This window comes from Pteropus vampyrus, unplaced genomic scaffold, assembly GCF_000151845.1.
Source record: "Pteropus vampyrus isolate Shadow unplaced genomic scaffold, Pvam_2.0 Scaffold147, whole genome shotgun sequence".
NCBI lineage: Eukaryota > Metazoa > Chordata > Mammalia > Chiroptera > Pteropodidae > Pteropus > Pteropus vampyrus.
The window spans coordinates 1,069,336-1,085,492 of NW_011888928.1; the positions used below are offsets into that span (position 1 = coordinate 1,069,336).

A 16,157-nucleotide genomic window follows, 5' to 3' on the forward strand; every position below is an offset into this window, starting at 1 on the left:
ACCCCCACTCACCTATCTGGCTCAGGAATGATTAGTGAGGCCCGGTCGGCCATGGCATATAAGCCACCCCAGGAACACTTTTAATGAATGTCTCGGAGAACTTGGAGTTGTACAACATCTGCTAATGAGTCCAGGGGACTAACACATTCCAGTCCAGAGGAAGGCTGGGAGGACAGGAGTGGCTGGCCTCGGAGGTCTCCTGGAGCAAGTCGCCCTCTCTACTTTCTCCTCATTTTCTCCTTGAGTCTTTAGCCCAAATGGACACGGGTGGCCCCTAACTCCTTTCTCAGAGTGTTTTCAGGCATAGGAGAAGGGAGGAGGGAGCTCGGGTTGGAAATCAGGCACCAGGCTTCTGGGTTTTGCCTCAACTATTTCCCTTTGGATCACCCTGGGCTAGTTTCTGTCTTAACCCTCTGTGCCTCAGTCTCCCCCTCCAGAAAGCGGGCACACTCAAATCAGCTCGGCTTGTCTTTAAGACCAAACAGACCCAGAGGGGATGCAAAAAGACCTGTAAAGTGATTTTCTGTTGAGCGTTTGTCCTTTCATTTCCTTGAATAGAACCTACCAGAGTGTGTGAGAAGCAAAAGTCACAATACATAAAGAGCTTAGCCCAGCAACTGCATGTAGTAAGTACTCAGTAAACGCTGGCTGTTATCATCACTGTGTCCTTGTCGCGGAGCCTGGCACTGAGCCAGGGCCCATATGACTGGGACTAAGGCCCTGGGCTCAGACCACCATGGTGGGAATCCCTTGCCAGGAGTGCACATGAAGAAGTTTGCCGAACCTCTCCGTGCCTCAGGTTCGCATTTCTAAACAGCGTTGTGTGATGTGCAGGTGAGCCAATGCATGTCAAAGGCATGGCTTGGTGCCTGGCCAGTGTAAGCCCTCAATAAATACAAACTTTATTATTTTCGTATGCCGTTCACATTGAGGCAGTGTGACCTTGGGCAAGTCATTCGAGCTCTCTGAGCCACAGTAAACTGAGCCACATGTAAATGGGGATAGCAGCTTAGCTGCCTTGTGGGGCCGTGGGTGGAGTTTAACAAGGGAACCCATAGAAACTGTGCCTGGCACATATAAGTGCTCACTGTGTGTACCCATCTTGAATAGCCACGGTATTGCCCTGAGGCCATGAGGGAGAATTGCTTGAGAGACTGGGGTAGAGATGCTTCCAGAATCACAGGGCTTTGTAAAAACCGCCACAATCATCTTCCCTTCGATCACCCTCCCAGCTCCTCAGGATTGCATAACATGCTTCCTAATTTAGGGATGATGACACGGAGGCTCAGTTAGGCCACCTGTCAGTCAAAGCTCACAGCTCGAGAGTGGTATTCTGGGATCTGAACCCAGGTCTGTGGGACTCCTAGTGGCCTTGTCACCCTGAGCCTCAGCTGGCCTCATTTAACTCCCTTTCTCCAAGTGGAAGCTTCATGCCCAGATGCCTCATGGCCTCTGCAGAGAAGGTTGCTCTCGAGTTGTCTCTTTTCTTGCCAGGCGAGTCCTTTGCCTGGGTCTGCTGGGTGTGTGCTCTAGATTCCTTTCTCTTTGGGGTCTATACCTATGTGCCACCTAGAGTCATTTCATTACCTTCATTCCCACATCAAGTGCCTTATGGATCACTGGGATGAAACTTCTAATGTAAAGAGGGCAAGACATATACCCAAAAGCACAGAGCCCGTCAGTAGTAGGTAACATTTTAAATATATATAGCTTAGATAGCTTACTCTGCCATGCATTGCTCCCAGCACTTTATCTCCATTAACTTATTTAATTCTTCAACAACCCTATGAGGTTGAAATTTTTATCATCATTATCATCACCCCCATTTTACGGATGAGGAAACTGAAGCACCAAATCAAGTCACTTCCCTTAGGAAGCGACAGAGGCAGGATTCAAACCCAGGTTCTCTGGTGCTGGCTGCCAAGCTCATAACTCAGGCTCCTTGCTTCTTGGCATCAGGTCCAGATTTCAGCCCCTGTCTCCTAGCTCCCTGTCCACTACTCTTTTCCACTGATCCCAACAGCTCCTGCTTCTTGGGGACTAGCCATCTCCCAGACACTGTGTCTTTGTGGTAACTCTGCACCACCGTGGTGGCTTTGCGATGCTGCCATTCCTGTGTTATCTATGAGCAAATGGAGGCTCAGAGCAGGAAAGCCATCTGCCCAAGGTCACTTACACCAGGAATGGGTGCCTCAGCCATGATGCTTCAAACCCCGAGTGGCTCCGGAGACTTTGACCACTGCTCGGTGCCAGTCCTGGGGTGGAGGTGGTGGGCGGATATTGAGAAGTTGAGAAGTTTAAGGCATGGCCTCTGCCTTTCCAGAGTTCAAAGTTTAGGGCTGCCCCCAGCCCTGGCCATGGACACTACTGGGGAACGGGCCTCTCGTGAGCAGCAGGAGGGCACCATTGTGGGCAGCTGGCCCTAGTCTTGCTCTCTGAAAGGCCCGGTGTGGAGCTGCTGGTGCCTGCGAGAGCTTGGGCACAGCCCAGTGCTCTGACAGAAATGCCTGCTGCAGCCCACCAGGGAGCTGTGGAGTCGGGGAAGGAGTGGACGGAGGGGGCGATGGTGGTGGATAAAGTTTCCAGATAGCTCCTGTCTCTGGCTCAGACAACAGACCAGTTCTTTTTCTCTGCCAAGTAAGTGATGGAGGCAAGTTTGGGGGCAATGGGAAAGAAGTTGCCTTGTGTCTGCCTAGAAGCCATTCCCTAGGTCAAAAATTAACTGCCTGACATGGCATTTTCTTCCCCTCAACCCCACCTCTGTGTGTTTTGCCTACAGACTTTAATCCCTGTGGTAATGGATTGGCTAAATCTGAGAAGCTGGGATTTCTTTGGTGGGGGTATTATAAGGCTTGCACTAAGAAATGTCTGGGTTGGGTTGGCAGGAATAAGGCTGCTCAGGGACCATGGACCCCTCTCTGCTTTCTCGCTCCTAACCAGGGACAGTAAGCCAGATGAGGCACCCAAGGAGCAACGCTTAAGCTGGGCTCAGTGTTGGGGTCGTGTACCTGCCTCACCCCAGTCCCAGCCCTGCCCCCAACCCCGGCTGCCTGATAACGCTTAGGGTACAGTGGTCTTCTAAGGAGGTAAGGTAAAACCAGTCCTCATCTGTGACTGGGTGACCTCAGGCAAGCTACTTTTCTTCTCTGGCAACCATCGTACTAAAGTTAGATCGGACCAGGGTTTCTCAACCTCGGCACCATCACATCGACACTAAGGAATGAATAACTCTGTTTTGGGGGCCGTCCTGGGCACTGTAGGATGTTTAGTAGCATCCCTAGTCTCTACCCACAAGATGCCATTAGCAACCCCCATCTCATTATTACAACCAGCAAAGTCCCCAGACACATGCCCCCTGGGGGCAAAATCACCCCCTAGATTAAATGATCTCAGGTTCATTCTAGCTCTTAGATTTTAAGAATTTATTTTAAGATTTAAGAAGAGTAATTTTGAAGCCCAACTTTAAGAAATTAAACTTGAATCATTAACAATAAAGTAACAATAACATATGATTATTAATGATTAATACAATGTAACAATAGCTCAAATTTATTGAGCATTTTCATGTGTCCATCGCTGGATCGGTGAGTCTCTTATGTGAAATAAATTGCTTTCCGGGGAAGGTACGATTATTGTTTGCCCACGGCATGTAAGGAAACTAAGAGTGAGTATATTAAGTAGCTGATCCAGGATCATACGGCTAAAGTGTGGAAGGATTGTGTTTCGAATTCAGGCTTATCTGATTCCAAAGCCCATGCTATTTCTACTGTGCAAGTTGATTGTAGAAAGATTATATAATACAGATGAACAAAAGGCAATATAGTACTTCCTGAAGACAAAATTACTAGGTGGAAGGCACTTCTGGTTTAAGTTGGTGGAATCCAGACTTTTCTATTCCATCTGCCTTTCTGAAGGAGCCTGAAGACAGCAACAAAAAGTAACAAAGGGAGAAGAAGATGTCTTCTTTGATGAAGAAAGGCTGACCACAATCCCACCCCCTGTGTGTGAAGAAGAGGTGACAGCGGTGGTGGGATTTGGACCACTCGCAGAAGGAAACCGAGAGTGGCACCGGCCTCTGCAGCTCGTAGGCAGGACGCAGACTTCTCCAGAGCATTTTTCAACTCCGTGAGCCCTTCCTAATCCTGGCAAAGCCTGGAGCATGCACAGGGGGAAGGGAGAGTCCCTGAGCTGCACGTGACAGTACAAAGTTCAGATGATTGGTTGAGGAGGCTTGAAGACCCTTGGTGAGAAGCAGGATGTTGGAAGGTGGGTGGAAGATAAAGAACGGATAATAATCAGCTATATGGTTGTAATTGTTCTAGTTTTCTCTCTCGGTTAATCAAAGAGACATAAATGCTCAAAGAGACACAGAAAAACTGTAACGTTCTTGGTGTTTACAGTTAATCTTCACACTAAGCTTACTGCCTAGAGTAGAGACTTCAGGGCCAAGCTGGTGAGAAAGCATTCTGAGAGAATCAACAGTGTTAATACTCAGACACTTGCTGCCTCAGCTTCTGCCCAGCCCCTCTCTCCACTCTTTCCTTGATCACGAAACTGGTGTGGAGAGAATGACCCCAGTCCTGTGATGAATAGTCAGCATAGGACCCACAAAAAGCGTGAGAAATAAGAAGAAAGGGGACATCAAAGATAAATATTAAGATAAATATCGAAGTCGGAGAAACTACTGAACAGATATACCTCCATGGAATATCAAAAAAAAAAAAATTAAGGAAAGGATTTCAGTGGGATCTCCTGTGATGTAGACACCCCCAGATTATGATTCCCAATTTGCAGATGAAGAAACTCAGGCTAAGAGGGTTCAGTGACTTGCCATTAGAATTCGCTAGCAAAACCACTATCCCAGGCTCCCTGGCTCTCGGGCCTGGATTCTCTAGAGCTGCTCGGTCCAACAGAACTTTCTGCAATGATGGAAATGTCCTATATTCACGGTCCAGAATGGTAGACACCAGTTCCATGTGGCTACTGAGCACTTAAACCATGGCTCGTATGATCGAGAAACTGGAATTCTAAATTTCATTTAGAATCGGAATGAATTTAAACTTAAATAGCCCCACGTGGCTGAAGCTGTTGCATTCGGACAGCCCAGCTCTAGAGATTTCCTGGGACTGTTTTCCCTTCTAAAAAAGAAAGCTGACCACTTTCCATTTCAGGCATCTCCCAACTCCAACCACATCAAGGTCTTCTGAATCTGGGCTCTGGGGTCGGCCTCGATAACTGAGACCAGGCTTCTTGCTCTTGGCATCTGTCTTCTGGTGTGTAGTCTCCTTTAGGCTCATCCACACCTGGTATTTTCAGCTGAGTCATGCCAGCTTTTGATGGCCAGCGGGGATAGGCTGAGGGGTTGAGAGATGTTTCACCTGGAGCCATGACACCGCATACCCTGGGCCGCCTCTGCTTCCCTTCTTGAAGCAGAGCCTCTGGACCGAACAAAATGACCAGGAGGCAAACTGCTGACTCTGAGATGACGCAGAAAGTGAGCCTGCAAAATGAGCCACCTCCCTCAACCTCTGAACCCCAGAAGTTAAAATTCAAAGGGCCTTGGAATCTCATGACTCGACGCTTCTACTCCAACCTACCCCTGAGGGTTCAAGAGAAACCTCCATTTTGCAGACATGCAGAACTGAACCTCCATGTGGCCCAGTGGCTGGTCTGACTTCACTAAACAGGGCCCAAGAGGCAGAGGTGGGACAGATGTGCTGCGGCCTAGAGTAAAATCATGGATCCACCTGCCCCCCACGCCCTAGTCCGTTTTTTAAATGGTAATCAGGATGGGGAATGATGAGATCTGCTCTCATGCTCTGTGTGCTCCCAAAGAGACCACTCTTCCTCTCCACGCCTGTAAAATGGGGATTTTAAAATGGAGCAGGGGTTTTTAATACATCGTCCTGTGATCTCTAGTAGGGAGGTCATAATGTCAACAAATAAGAACTACTTCAGCAAGAACAAGGCTGGACAGTGAAGATCAAGCCACAATAGTGTGATCAGAGAAAGACTCGCTGAAGAGGTGACCTTTGATACGAGGGCTGAACAACAAGAAGGAGCCAGCTGAGCAGAGGTCAGGGTCTCAGGGGCCAGGCAGAGAGGACAGCAGGTACAAAGACCTGGAGGTGGGAATGGGCTCGGCCTGCTTAATCTCTGAGAGCCCACCACTCAGTGTTCATAGGCCCCAGGTCTCTAGTCCCGGCCTCCACACCTCCTGGAAGATTTTTGCTCTCCCAGAATTCAGTTCTATCCTCAAGGCCCAGGGGATGAGGGGCATCAGCACTTATTAATCCCCCACCAGATATCTGGCATCCAGTTGGCAATTATGAATCTGTTTGCCCACGGGAAGCTCAGCTGGGGCAAAGAAGCTATTCGGGGTCATCTTGGCCCTGCTCAGTCCCTAACAAGCAAGGTAATGAAACACACTTTTGACCCACGTACTGCCAAAGCCCCTAGTGGGCCAATGATTGACTTCTTAACTCCTCTCATTTCCCTTGGGTCACCTCCCCAGCTGACACTTTGTGTGTCTGGAGTCATTCCTCAACACTAGAGTGATGTTGACATCCTGGCAAGAGCACCTAGATAAGGAATGGAGAAGGGAAGGAGCAAGAGAGGGAGTGAGGGAGGGAGGGAGGGAGGGAGGGAGGGAGGGAGGGAGGGAGGGAGAGAGAGAGAGAGAGAGAGAGAGAGAGAGAGAGAGCGAGCGAGCGAGAGAGAGCGCATATGAATGCATGAATATAGGTTTGGAATTTAGAGACTTTAAAAGGCGAACTTTGCAGCCAGGATTTCCCCACATAGCTCCCTACCCTCATTGTGTAACGTGTAGAATTAATACATTGCACAGAAGGACTCTCAGGATGTCATCCCTGAAGCAGGTGTATTTGAATGTTCATAACAGCTTTATTCATAGCAGCCCCAAGCTGGAAGCGATCCCAATGTCCATCAACAGGAGGATGAACAAATAGACGGTGGTATATTCACAGACTAGAATAATACTCAGCAACAAAAAAGAATGAACTAGCAACCACCTGGATGAATCTCACAGGCAGTATACTGAGCAAAAAATACAAAAGCACATCCTGATGATTCCATTTAAGCAAAGTCCAAGAACAAGCAAAAACCAACCCATAGCAACAGAAATCACAGCAGTGGAGGGGGCTTGAAGAATGATCTGAAAGAGGTGAAATGGAATTTTCTAGGGTGATGGAAAGGTATACCTTGATTGGGATGTTATATGGGTCTGTACATTTGTCATATCGCAAACTGTACATTTACAATGGGTACATTTGGTTATGTGTAAATCATAGCTCATTCGTAAAGCTAATTTTCAGAAAAGTCATGTGTATTCTTCTCTCCAGCTATTAGTCTAAATGTATTCAGTGGGGGACGTTCTTCTGCTATAACTTGGATGAATACTCCTACAGACCTGTGACTTTTCCCATTACTCTCAGGAAATAATTAAAATCCTCCAGTGACTTTAATACACAAACGGTCTCAATTCAGAAATTGGAACAGCCAGTTAGTTCCAGGTGATAATTGAAGTCTCGATCCCCTCCCCCGGTGCTCCTGCCGCTGCGGGTGGGGTAAGAGAGTCAGATCTTTCTCTCCTACCCTCTCCCTTTGGGTTTCTCTTCTTCCTCTTTTTCTAGAGGAAACATCAACATTCTAATGAGGTTTCTGGCATCCACTGTGAGAGAATCGGGGGTTGGGGGTGGTGGGGAGGGGTGGCAAGAAGAGACCAGGGAGTAGGGGAGAGCTTGACTGCTACTCTGCTCAGGTGTCTTCATCCTTGGGGGGCCCGGCCCATTCTCTGACCCAGTCTCACTCGTAGCAGGTGGGGAATTAGACGGTCACCCCTCTGGAACACTTCCCTAGGGGGACATTTTTCTCTGATAGTCTGCTCCCCTCCAGTAGGTTTCCCATTGGTCTGCCACAAGTGAGCTTTTTTTGGGATCTATACAGAAGCAGATCTCTTATGCAGCATTTAAAGAGGCCCTGGGTGGAACATCTCTCCTTACGACCCACATCTGGTCCTCAAGAAACTCTTGGGCTTTTCCTTCTCATATCTTTGGACTATTGGCCCAGCTAGGGTCACCAGATAAAATACACAGTGATCAGTTCGCTTTGAATTTCACGTGAACAATGAAAATACAATCCCTGCCCTGCTAGAGCTTACATTCTAGTGGAGGAGGAAACCAATAAGCTATAAAATCTGCCTTTAGGGGGTATGATGGTTCATTTTATGTGTCGACTTGACTGGCTAAGGGATGCCCAGAGAGCTGGTGGAACAGTATTTCTGGGTATGTCTGTGACAGGGTTTCCATGAGAGGTTGTTTGAATCAGTAGACAGAGTAGAGAAGATCCACCCTCTCCAATTGGCTAAGAGCTTGAATGGAACAAAAAGGCAGAGGAAGGGCAAATTCCTCTCTGCATGATCTGAGGCATCCATCTTCTCCTGCCTTTGGACATCTGCTGGTACTCCAGGTTCTCGGTCCTTCAGACTCGGCTCAGGGCTCACACCATCAGCTCCGGATTCTCAGGCCTTCAGATTGAGACTGAATTACACCACCAGCTTTCTTGGTTCTCTAGCTTGCAGAGGGCGGATCATGGGACTTCTTGGCCTCTGTAACTGTGTGAGCCAATCCTATGATCAAACTCCTCTTCCGCATATCTATGTATATATCCTATTGGTCCTGTTTCTCTAGAGAACACTGACTAATATAAGTGATGACTTGTTAAATAAAGAAAAATAAATAGGAGTAAGGGCATGGAGATGGGGGCATCACACCAAGAAGTAGCCAAGATTCGGGCTGCTTCTGCTTAAAACCTGGCCCATCTCTTAGAAGCTGCGCAACTCCAGGAAAGCCACCTCACCTTTCTGAGTTGTGGAAACTAACCGTCTCTAGCTAATAATCAGTTTCCTTTGCAGACTCACAGGGTCCCAGCCCTAAGAAGACTGAATTGGCCAAATTTGTTTTTCTGTTGTCTGAATGTTGGATATATTGGCTCCCCAGGTGGTCTCTCCCCTGAAGATCTGCTGGCAGAACATGGGGATTCCCAGAACTTCTGTAAACAGCATGCTCTTTCTTGTGCTGCCACCCTCTGCCATCTTTGTTTGATGTACCGGGAGTACCTGAGACAGGCCTGCTCCTCCGTGCGCCTCTGTGGGATACTGGGGCAATGCCCTTTGGCTCCTCTGAGGCTAAGAGGGCTTTTCTCATAAGGACTTGGTGTAAGGTGTCAGCTTCCTGGGGAGTCCCAGTTTGGAGCTCTGTAAACATCTCTGACGCCTATCTGCTGTCTAACCTTTCCCCTCTCTGGCCTCAGTTTCCACATCTGTAAAGCCAGGGAAGCACTACGCGATGGTCTGACTGTCTGCCACTGACTTCCTGAGTCAGGGAGGTCTTAGGTGCTGCCCATGTAGCTGGAGGGGAGGGAGAGACAGAGGGGCCCAGTGGTTAGATCCCCACCCCACTTTTCCCAGGAAAACTCTCTTTTAACTAAATTTTTATATTCATGGTTGTCTTATTTTATACACTGTGATTCAATATACAGTTTTGCTTGCACCAAGTGCTGAAAGTTATAAATACTTATAGATCTGTGATTATCTAAGGTATCTCACCCCTGAAATGTAGGGGTCAAAAACTCGGGCACTTACCTCTGCCTGGTTTAGGAACTGAAAAGATAATAAGAAATCGAAACTCAGGGAATTTTTGGTTATTAGATTTGATTCTGTATTATTGTTTTTGCTTTCGATCTTTAAAGTGTATGTCCAGTAACTTGATGCTGCAACAGTGGTTTTAAGTTGTGCTCATTTCTTTTACAATTATTCTTCCTCACCCCCAACAATCATTTATTTATTTATTTTTTTGCTATTCTGAAGGACAATTGATTGTATTAACTCTGGGTGTCTATTTTATTGTTTTTTCCTCCACAAGAGTTTATCATAAGTTTTCTATCATAATAGATAAACTAGTTTTTTCCTCCAATTATTTTTATTATGGTAAAATACATAGAACATAAAATTTACCATCTTAGTTATTTTTAAGTGTACAGTTCAGTGGTATTAAAGACATTCACAGTGCTGTGCAACCATTACCACCATCTGTCTCCAGAACTCTTTCATCCTGTAAAACTAAAACTCTGCACCCACTAAACAACAGCTCCCCATTGCTCCCTCCCCAGTTCCGGCAGTCACCCTTCCACGTTCTGTATCTAAGCGTTTGACTGCTCTAGGTACCTCACGGAATTGTATCGTATTCATCTTTTTATGACTCGCTTATTTCACTTAGCATAATATCTTCAAGGTTCTTCCATGTTGTAGCATGTGTCAGAACTTCCTTCCTTTATAAGGCTGAATAATATTCAATTGTGTGTTATACCACATTTTGCTCATTCATTCATCTATTGATGGATACTTGGATTGCTTCCACATTTTAGCTATTTTGAATAATGCTATGAGCATGGGTGTACAAATACTCTTTCAGATCCCTGCTTTCAATTATTTGGGGTAATACCCAGAAGTGAAAGTGTCGGGTCACATGGTAATTCTACTTACGTTTTTGAGGAATCACCACACTGTTTTCCTTAGCTGCTGTACCATTTTATATTCCCACCACCAGTGCATGATAAAGTACTTGTTATTATTACTATTTATGGAGTGCACACTGTGTGTTGGCATCCTGCTACACGCCGGGTATAGATGTGGCAGTCACTTCTGGTGCTCCTTCCACATCCCCATTGGTACTCACCATTCTGCACATGCCAATAACTTCTTACTGTGGCCAAGACGCTCAGCCTGAGTGTGTTTGCTGGCTGCATGGGGCAGGCTGAAAATGCTGGGGGAACAATGCTCCCAGGAGCAGCCCTCAACCCGTGATGGCCAGGAGTTGGCAGGTCAATAGCTCAACTTCCTTGCCTCTCAGTGGGACAACTCTGAGGCATGCACGATCTACACTGTCTCCCAGGGTCCCCATGAGGATCGAGCCCCAGCTGCCCACAGTGTAACTTCCTGAACACACTCTGTATTAGCTTCCTTCTCTGCTTCACTTTTTTACTACCCTTCCAGAACTTTCTGGGATCCCCTATTTAGTAAACTATTTTCACTCTAATGCTTATCTCAGGGTCTACTACTAAGACAGTGGGGTATTTCATCCTCAAACAGTCCTATGAAATGGACAGACATAGCTTTTCCATTTTCTAGTTGTGCAAAATGAGGCTCAGATCGGTGATGCCACTGGCTTGAGATCAAAGCCTTGGGCATTTACCTCTTCACTGTCTCCCTGAGGAGGGTGCCTTGATGGGCCTTGCTCCGGGACCTCTTCTCTCTCTGCCACCCCGAACTCTGTTGACCCTCCTGAGCCTACATTTCCCCTCTGCAGGAAGGCCGCTGCCTGTTTGTCATCCTGCTCATGGCGGTGTACTGGTGCACAGAGACTCTGCCCCTCTCGGTGACGGCCCTGCTGCCCATCATCCTCTTCCCCTTCTTGGGTATCCTGCCATCCAGCATAGTCTGCCCCCAGTACTTCCTGGACACCAACTTCCTCTTCCTCAGTGGTCTGATCATGGCCAGCGCCATCGAGGAGTGGAACCTGCACCGGAGGATTGCCCTCAAGGTCCTGATGCTCGTTGGGGTCCAGCCGGCCTGGTAAGGCCAGGTAACGGGTCCAGCCCAAAGGTGGGGAGGCAGAGGGACCACATCTCCTGGAGCCCAAATTCACTCTCCCTGGTTCTCCCAAGCCAGCGAACTCACCTTGTCCTACCTTCCACGGACTTATTCATTCCTCAGATATTTAACGAGCCCCTCTGTGCGCCAGACACAGTGCTAGGCTCTTGGAAGGGAGTAGTCTCAGAAGCACATAAGAATCACTTAGGAAACCCATTGAAAAGCTCGTCCCCAGGCCCCGCCCCCAGGGATTTGTGTTCAGTAGTTTTAAAATGGGCCGTATTAGCAGTATGACTCAGACTTCTCAGGGCTGAATTTCACCTTTTCTAATATGGGAAATGACTTAACCTCAACCTCTCTCTGTAAAATAACTATATAATAGCCTAGGCCTGCACAGTAAATTCTGGCCATTATCAGCCAAGGTGACAGGGCGAGTGGGGAGTGGGTAGAAGGATGGCTTTGGAGAGACAGGAGGCAGGGTCCATTCCTGCAGGGCCTCAGGCTGCTGGTTAGAATTTGAACTTTTATTCTAAGAAGATTAAATAGCCTTTTAAATAGAGTTAATGTTGCTTGCTTATCTATCTATCTATCTATCTATCTATCTATCTATCTATCTATCTATCTATTTATGTATGCAATTTGGTATATCTTAAGGATTCCTTCCCAGAATAATGTTTTTAAATGCATAAAGCACAATACATGGGATTTAAAACAATAATCACTACAATTACAAAAAAAATGTAATTATCCAAATAATTTTTTAAAAACACACAAATTTGTGGTATGGTACCATATATACTCCTTTCTAGTAAATAATAAGATCTAGGGACTGGCTTAATAGCAACTGTAGTTCTGAGGCAGTTTTGAGTGTCAATGATATTCCAAGATTTCTGCAATAGAATAATTCTATAATAGAATAATGTGATATGAAATATCTGTGATCTTAATTGGTGACCAAGTCCCAGGCACTTCTAATACTGCTGTACTCTGTCGTCTATGTTTATTGCTGAAGGAAATAGTCCATTTCTATTAGATGTTAGTAAAATGAAAATGTATTTTCCTCCCTCCTTTCCATCCTGAATTATATCCATAGCCCCCTAGTTATGAATCTCTGCTTTAAAGAATTCTAAGCTTGGGAGTAACATGACCAGATTTGCATTTTTTTCAAATTCCTCTTGGCTGCCATGTGAAGAGCAGATGAGGGGTGCAGCCCAGTTAGGAGACTGTTCTGGGTGTCCTGACAAGAGATGGTGACAATTTAGACTAGGGTGGTGGCAGTGGAGATGGACAGAATGGATAGATTTGAGAGCTCTTTTCTTGATGGGTGTTAGGATAGAGGTGAGGGAGAAGAAGGTTCTGGATAACTCATAGGTTTTTAGCATCTGCTCTGGGCCAAGCACTCTACTAGGCTCTGGAGCTGTGTTTCTTCCTGGAGGATCTGTCAGTCCTGGGAGAGATTCCATCTATAGAACTGATCCCAACACAAAGCAGAATTTGATACACAAGGGACACACATGCCATAAGAGCCCACATGAGAGGTAAGGGGTGACATTTTCATGGAGGAGCTTACATTTGACTTTGAAGAATGGGTGGGTCTGCTAGCAAACATATTTTAAAGTTCTTACAATGAAATCAACAGGACACTATTTCAGAAATAGATTCGAAAACACAGAATAAGTAATCTAGAAGAAATCTCAATCAGTGGGGAAGGGAAAGATTTATTCAATAAATGGTGAGGATTGAAATAATTAGTTTATTCTTTGAGAAAAGGTCTACTTAGAGCTGACTTCATACCATACATCTAAATAAATTACAGGTAGATTAAGAGTTAAGTGTAAAGGGAAAAAAAATCATGAAATTTAGATTCCTGTTGGTGGGAGGGACCAAGCGATGGAAGGCAGGCAGGAGAGCAGGGTGTGTTTGGGTGCTGGTGGGTAGTTTGGGGAAGCCTGAACAGGGGTGCCTGGTAGGAGTAGGAGGGGGAGTGGGAGTGGGAGAGAAGGCTGGGATAGGCCGTTTGGGGTAAAATGGTAGAGAGTCTTGGTGCCGAAACAAGGAAACTTTATTCTGCAATGGGAGCCATCAAGGATTTGCAGGCAAAGGAGAGAAAAATTGGGGAATTGGGGCATCTTTGAAACTATTTTGCCTTGTGTACCTGTGGTGAGTTCACTTACATACATTGAGCCAATTTCCTTAGATCTAAAGGCTGGTGACTGGATTTGGTCCTTGCTTGGTCACTGACTTGTTCTCTCCAGACCTTAACTTTCTATCTGTAAAATGAGTGTGCTGGAGTCCTAGGATTGGCAGATTCAGACCAGAGGACCTCCTGGACTCCAGTTCTGGATCTGCCTCTAATGTCCTCTGTTCCCAGGCTCATCCTGGGGATGATGGTAACCACCTCCTTCCTGTCCATGTGGCTGAGCAACACTGCCTCCACCGCCATGATGCTGCCCATCGCCAGTGCCATCCTGAAGAGTCTCTTTGGCCAGAAGGAGCCTCAGAAGGACCTCAGCTGGGAGAGTGAGGAGAATACAGGTGAGGTTGTGGAAAGGGACTGAGGACCAACCCCACCAAGGCGGAAGGGTGGCGGTGGGGCTGTTCACAGGGTGTCGGGGAAGGCCAAGGAATGCACTTATTGAGCACCTACTGTGTACAGAGTATTTTAATAATAATAATGATTGAGCATTAACCAAGTCAAACCATGGTAGTTAAAAAACATATTTGCATTTATTGGGCATTTCCTATGTACTAAACAATGAGTTAAACACTTTACATACATTATCTCCTTAACCTCACAAAACAAAACTTATGAAGTAGATACTATAATTCACTCTTGTTTTAAAGCACTTGAAGAGATGCTCAAATTCACTAGTACCCAGAAAAATGCAAATGGAAACAACAGTGAGATTTACTTCGGCGAGACCGGCAGAAATAAGAAAGCTGGATAATGCAAAATATTGGCAAGAATGGGGGCCGCTGTAACTCTGTGCACTGCTAGAGAGAGGGGGGACTGGGTCAGCTTTTCTTAAGAGCATTCTGCAAATATTTAATCCGATTAAATATGCATATACCCTGTAACCTAGCAGTTTTGCTCCTGAATGCAAATACTAAAGGGATTCTCACATAGGTCCATGAGGGGCCACGTGTGACACCGTTCACTGCAACATTCTCTGTGGTGTGGCAAATTGGAAGCCACATGAATGCCATCGCTAGTAAAAGGGAAGGTAAGGTGTGGTGGGTGCACACCATTGAGCACTATCCTGCTTTCAGGAGCAAAGAATGAGAGGAATGTATATTTATAAAAATGGATCTCATAAAACATAGTTGTGACTGGGGAAAAAGCCAGAATGAGATGAAGAATACAATACCGTTATACTATTATGTAAATTAAAAATACATACGAATGACAAAATATTTTGCAAGAACATAAGCAAATGAAAAGCTACACAGTAAACACATCAGAGTGGTTGCTCTGGAAAGGAGGGGACTGAGAAATGGAGAAAAAAGGGACTAAATAAATGAATGAATAAATAAATAAATCAAGAGATATGTGCAACAAATATGAGACTGTGTGATGAAATGAGGGATCTGATTCATTCAAACCTCTGAAATTGTGTGCTAAATAAACCAAAAGTAGCTACCATGTTTTTTATATGACTAACCAAGTGACTTCCTGAAGTCATACAGCAGGCGAATGGCTGAGCCCAACTTTGCACCCAGGCAGTCTGTGTCCAGAGCCCACTCTCTTATCCATGACACCAACTGCATCAGTGAGAATTCTTTTGGCTGCAGGTAAAAGAATGCCAGTCTGCAAGTGGCTTAAAGAATAAGGGTTCATTTCCTTCAAATATCAAGAAGTCAGAGAAAGGCAGTTCCAAGATTGGTTTAGAGGCACAAAGATGTCAGGAATGTTCATTGGCACCTCTGTTTGTCCCTTGATCTTTCCCTCATGGCTGCAAAATGGCTGCCACATCCTGTCTGCTTTAAAACATCTTTCTTTTTATTTACATAAATATATTTTAAAAGGAAGCTTTAAATTGGGACGTATGGGCAGAGATCGCTAGTTTACCCCCAGTATTGATTCTTCTTTTGTTTTTTTTAGTAATAGAACCCCTGCATGGGCACATGGCTGGACAGAGAAAAGGCTGAATTTTCCAGCTTCCTTTGAAATTAAATATGGTCATATGACTAAGTTTAGCCAATGGGAATGTGACTATGAAAGTAGGGGTGAGAGATGCTACCTGGACCCAAAGATGGAAGCTGAATGTTGAAAGATGAATAGCGGGTCTCCCCCATCAGCTTTGAATCATTTACCCGCCTCCCCGAACACAACAAACATTAGCCATGAAACCACGGGTTTTGTGTGCTGGTTATATTTTTTCAAATATAAATTAAAATAAATATGTATCTGTTAAAAATCAAAATATCGATCCATATACCGTCGACATAAATCTGATTTACTATGCTATGGGTATTTCCCCATCATGCA

General features: G+C 45.8%; 1 protein-coding gene across 1 annotated transcript in view; it reads left to right on the forward strand.

Moving 5' to 3' along the window:
• SLC13A3 (solute carrier family 13 member 3) overlaps positions 1-16,157 on the forward strand; it is a 61,239-nt gene that overhangs the window by 11,920 nt on the left and 33,162 nt on the right. The window contains exons 2-3 of the mRNA XM_023536042.1: positions 11,385-11,650; positions 14,040-14,203. Coding sequence (XP_023391810.1) covers positions 11,415-11,650; positions 14,040-14,203 — 400 coding nt within the window. The 5' untranslated portion in view covers positions 11,385-11,414. The remainder of the gene's footprint in view (positions 1-11,384; positions 11,651-14,039; positions 14,204-16,157) is intronic.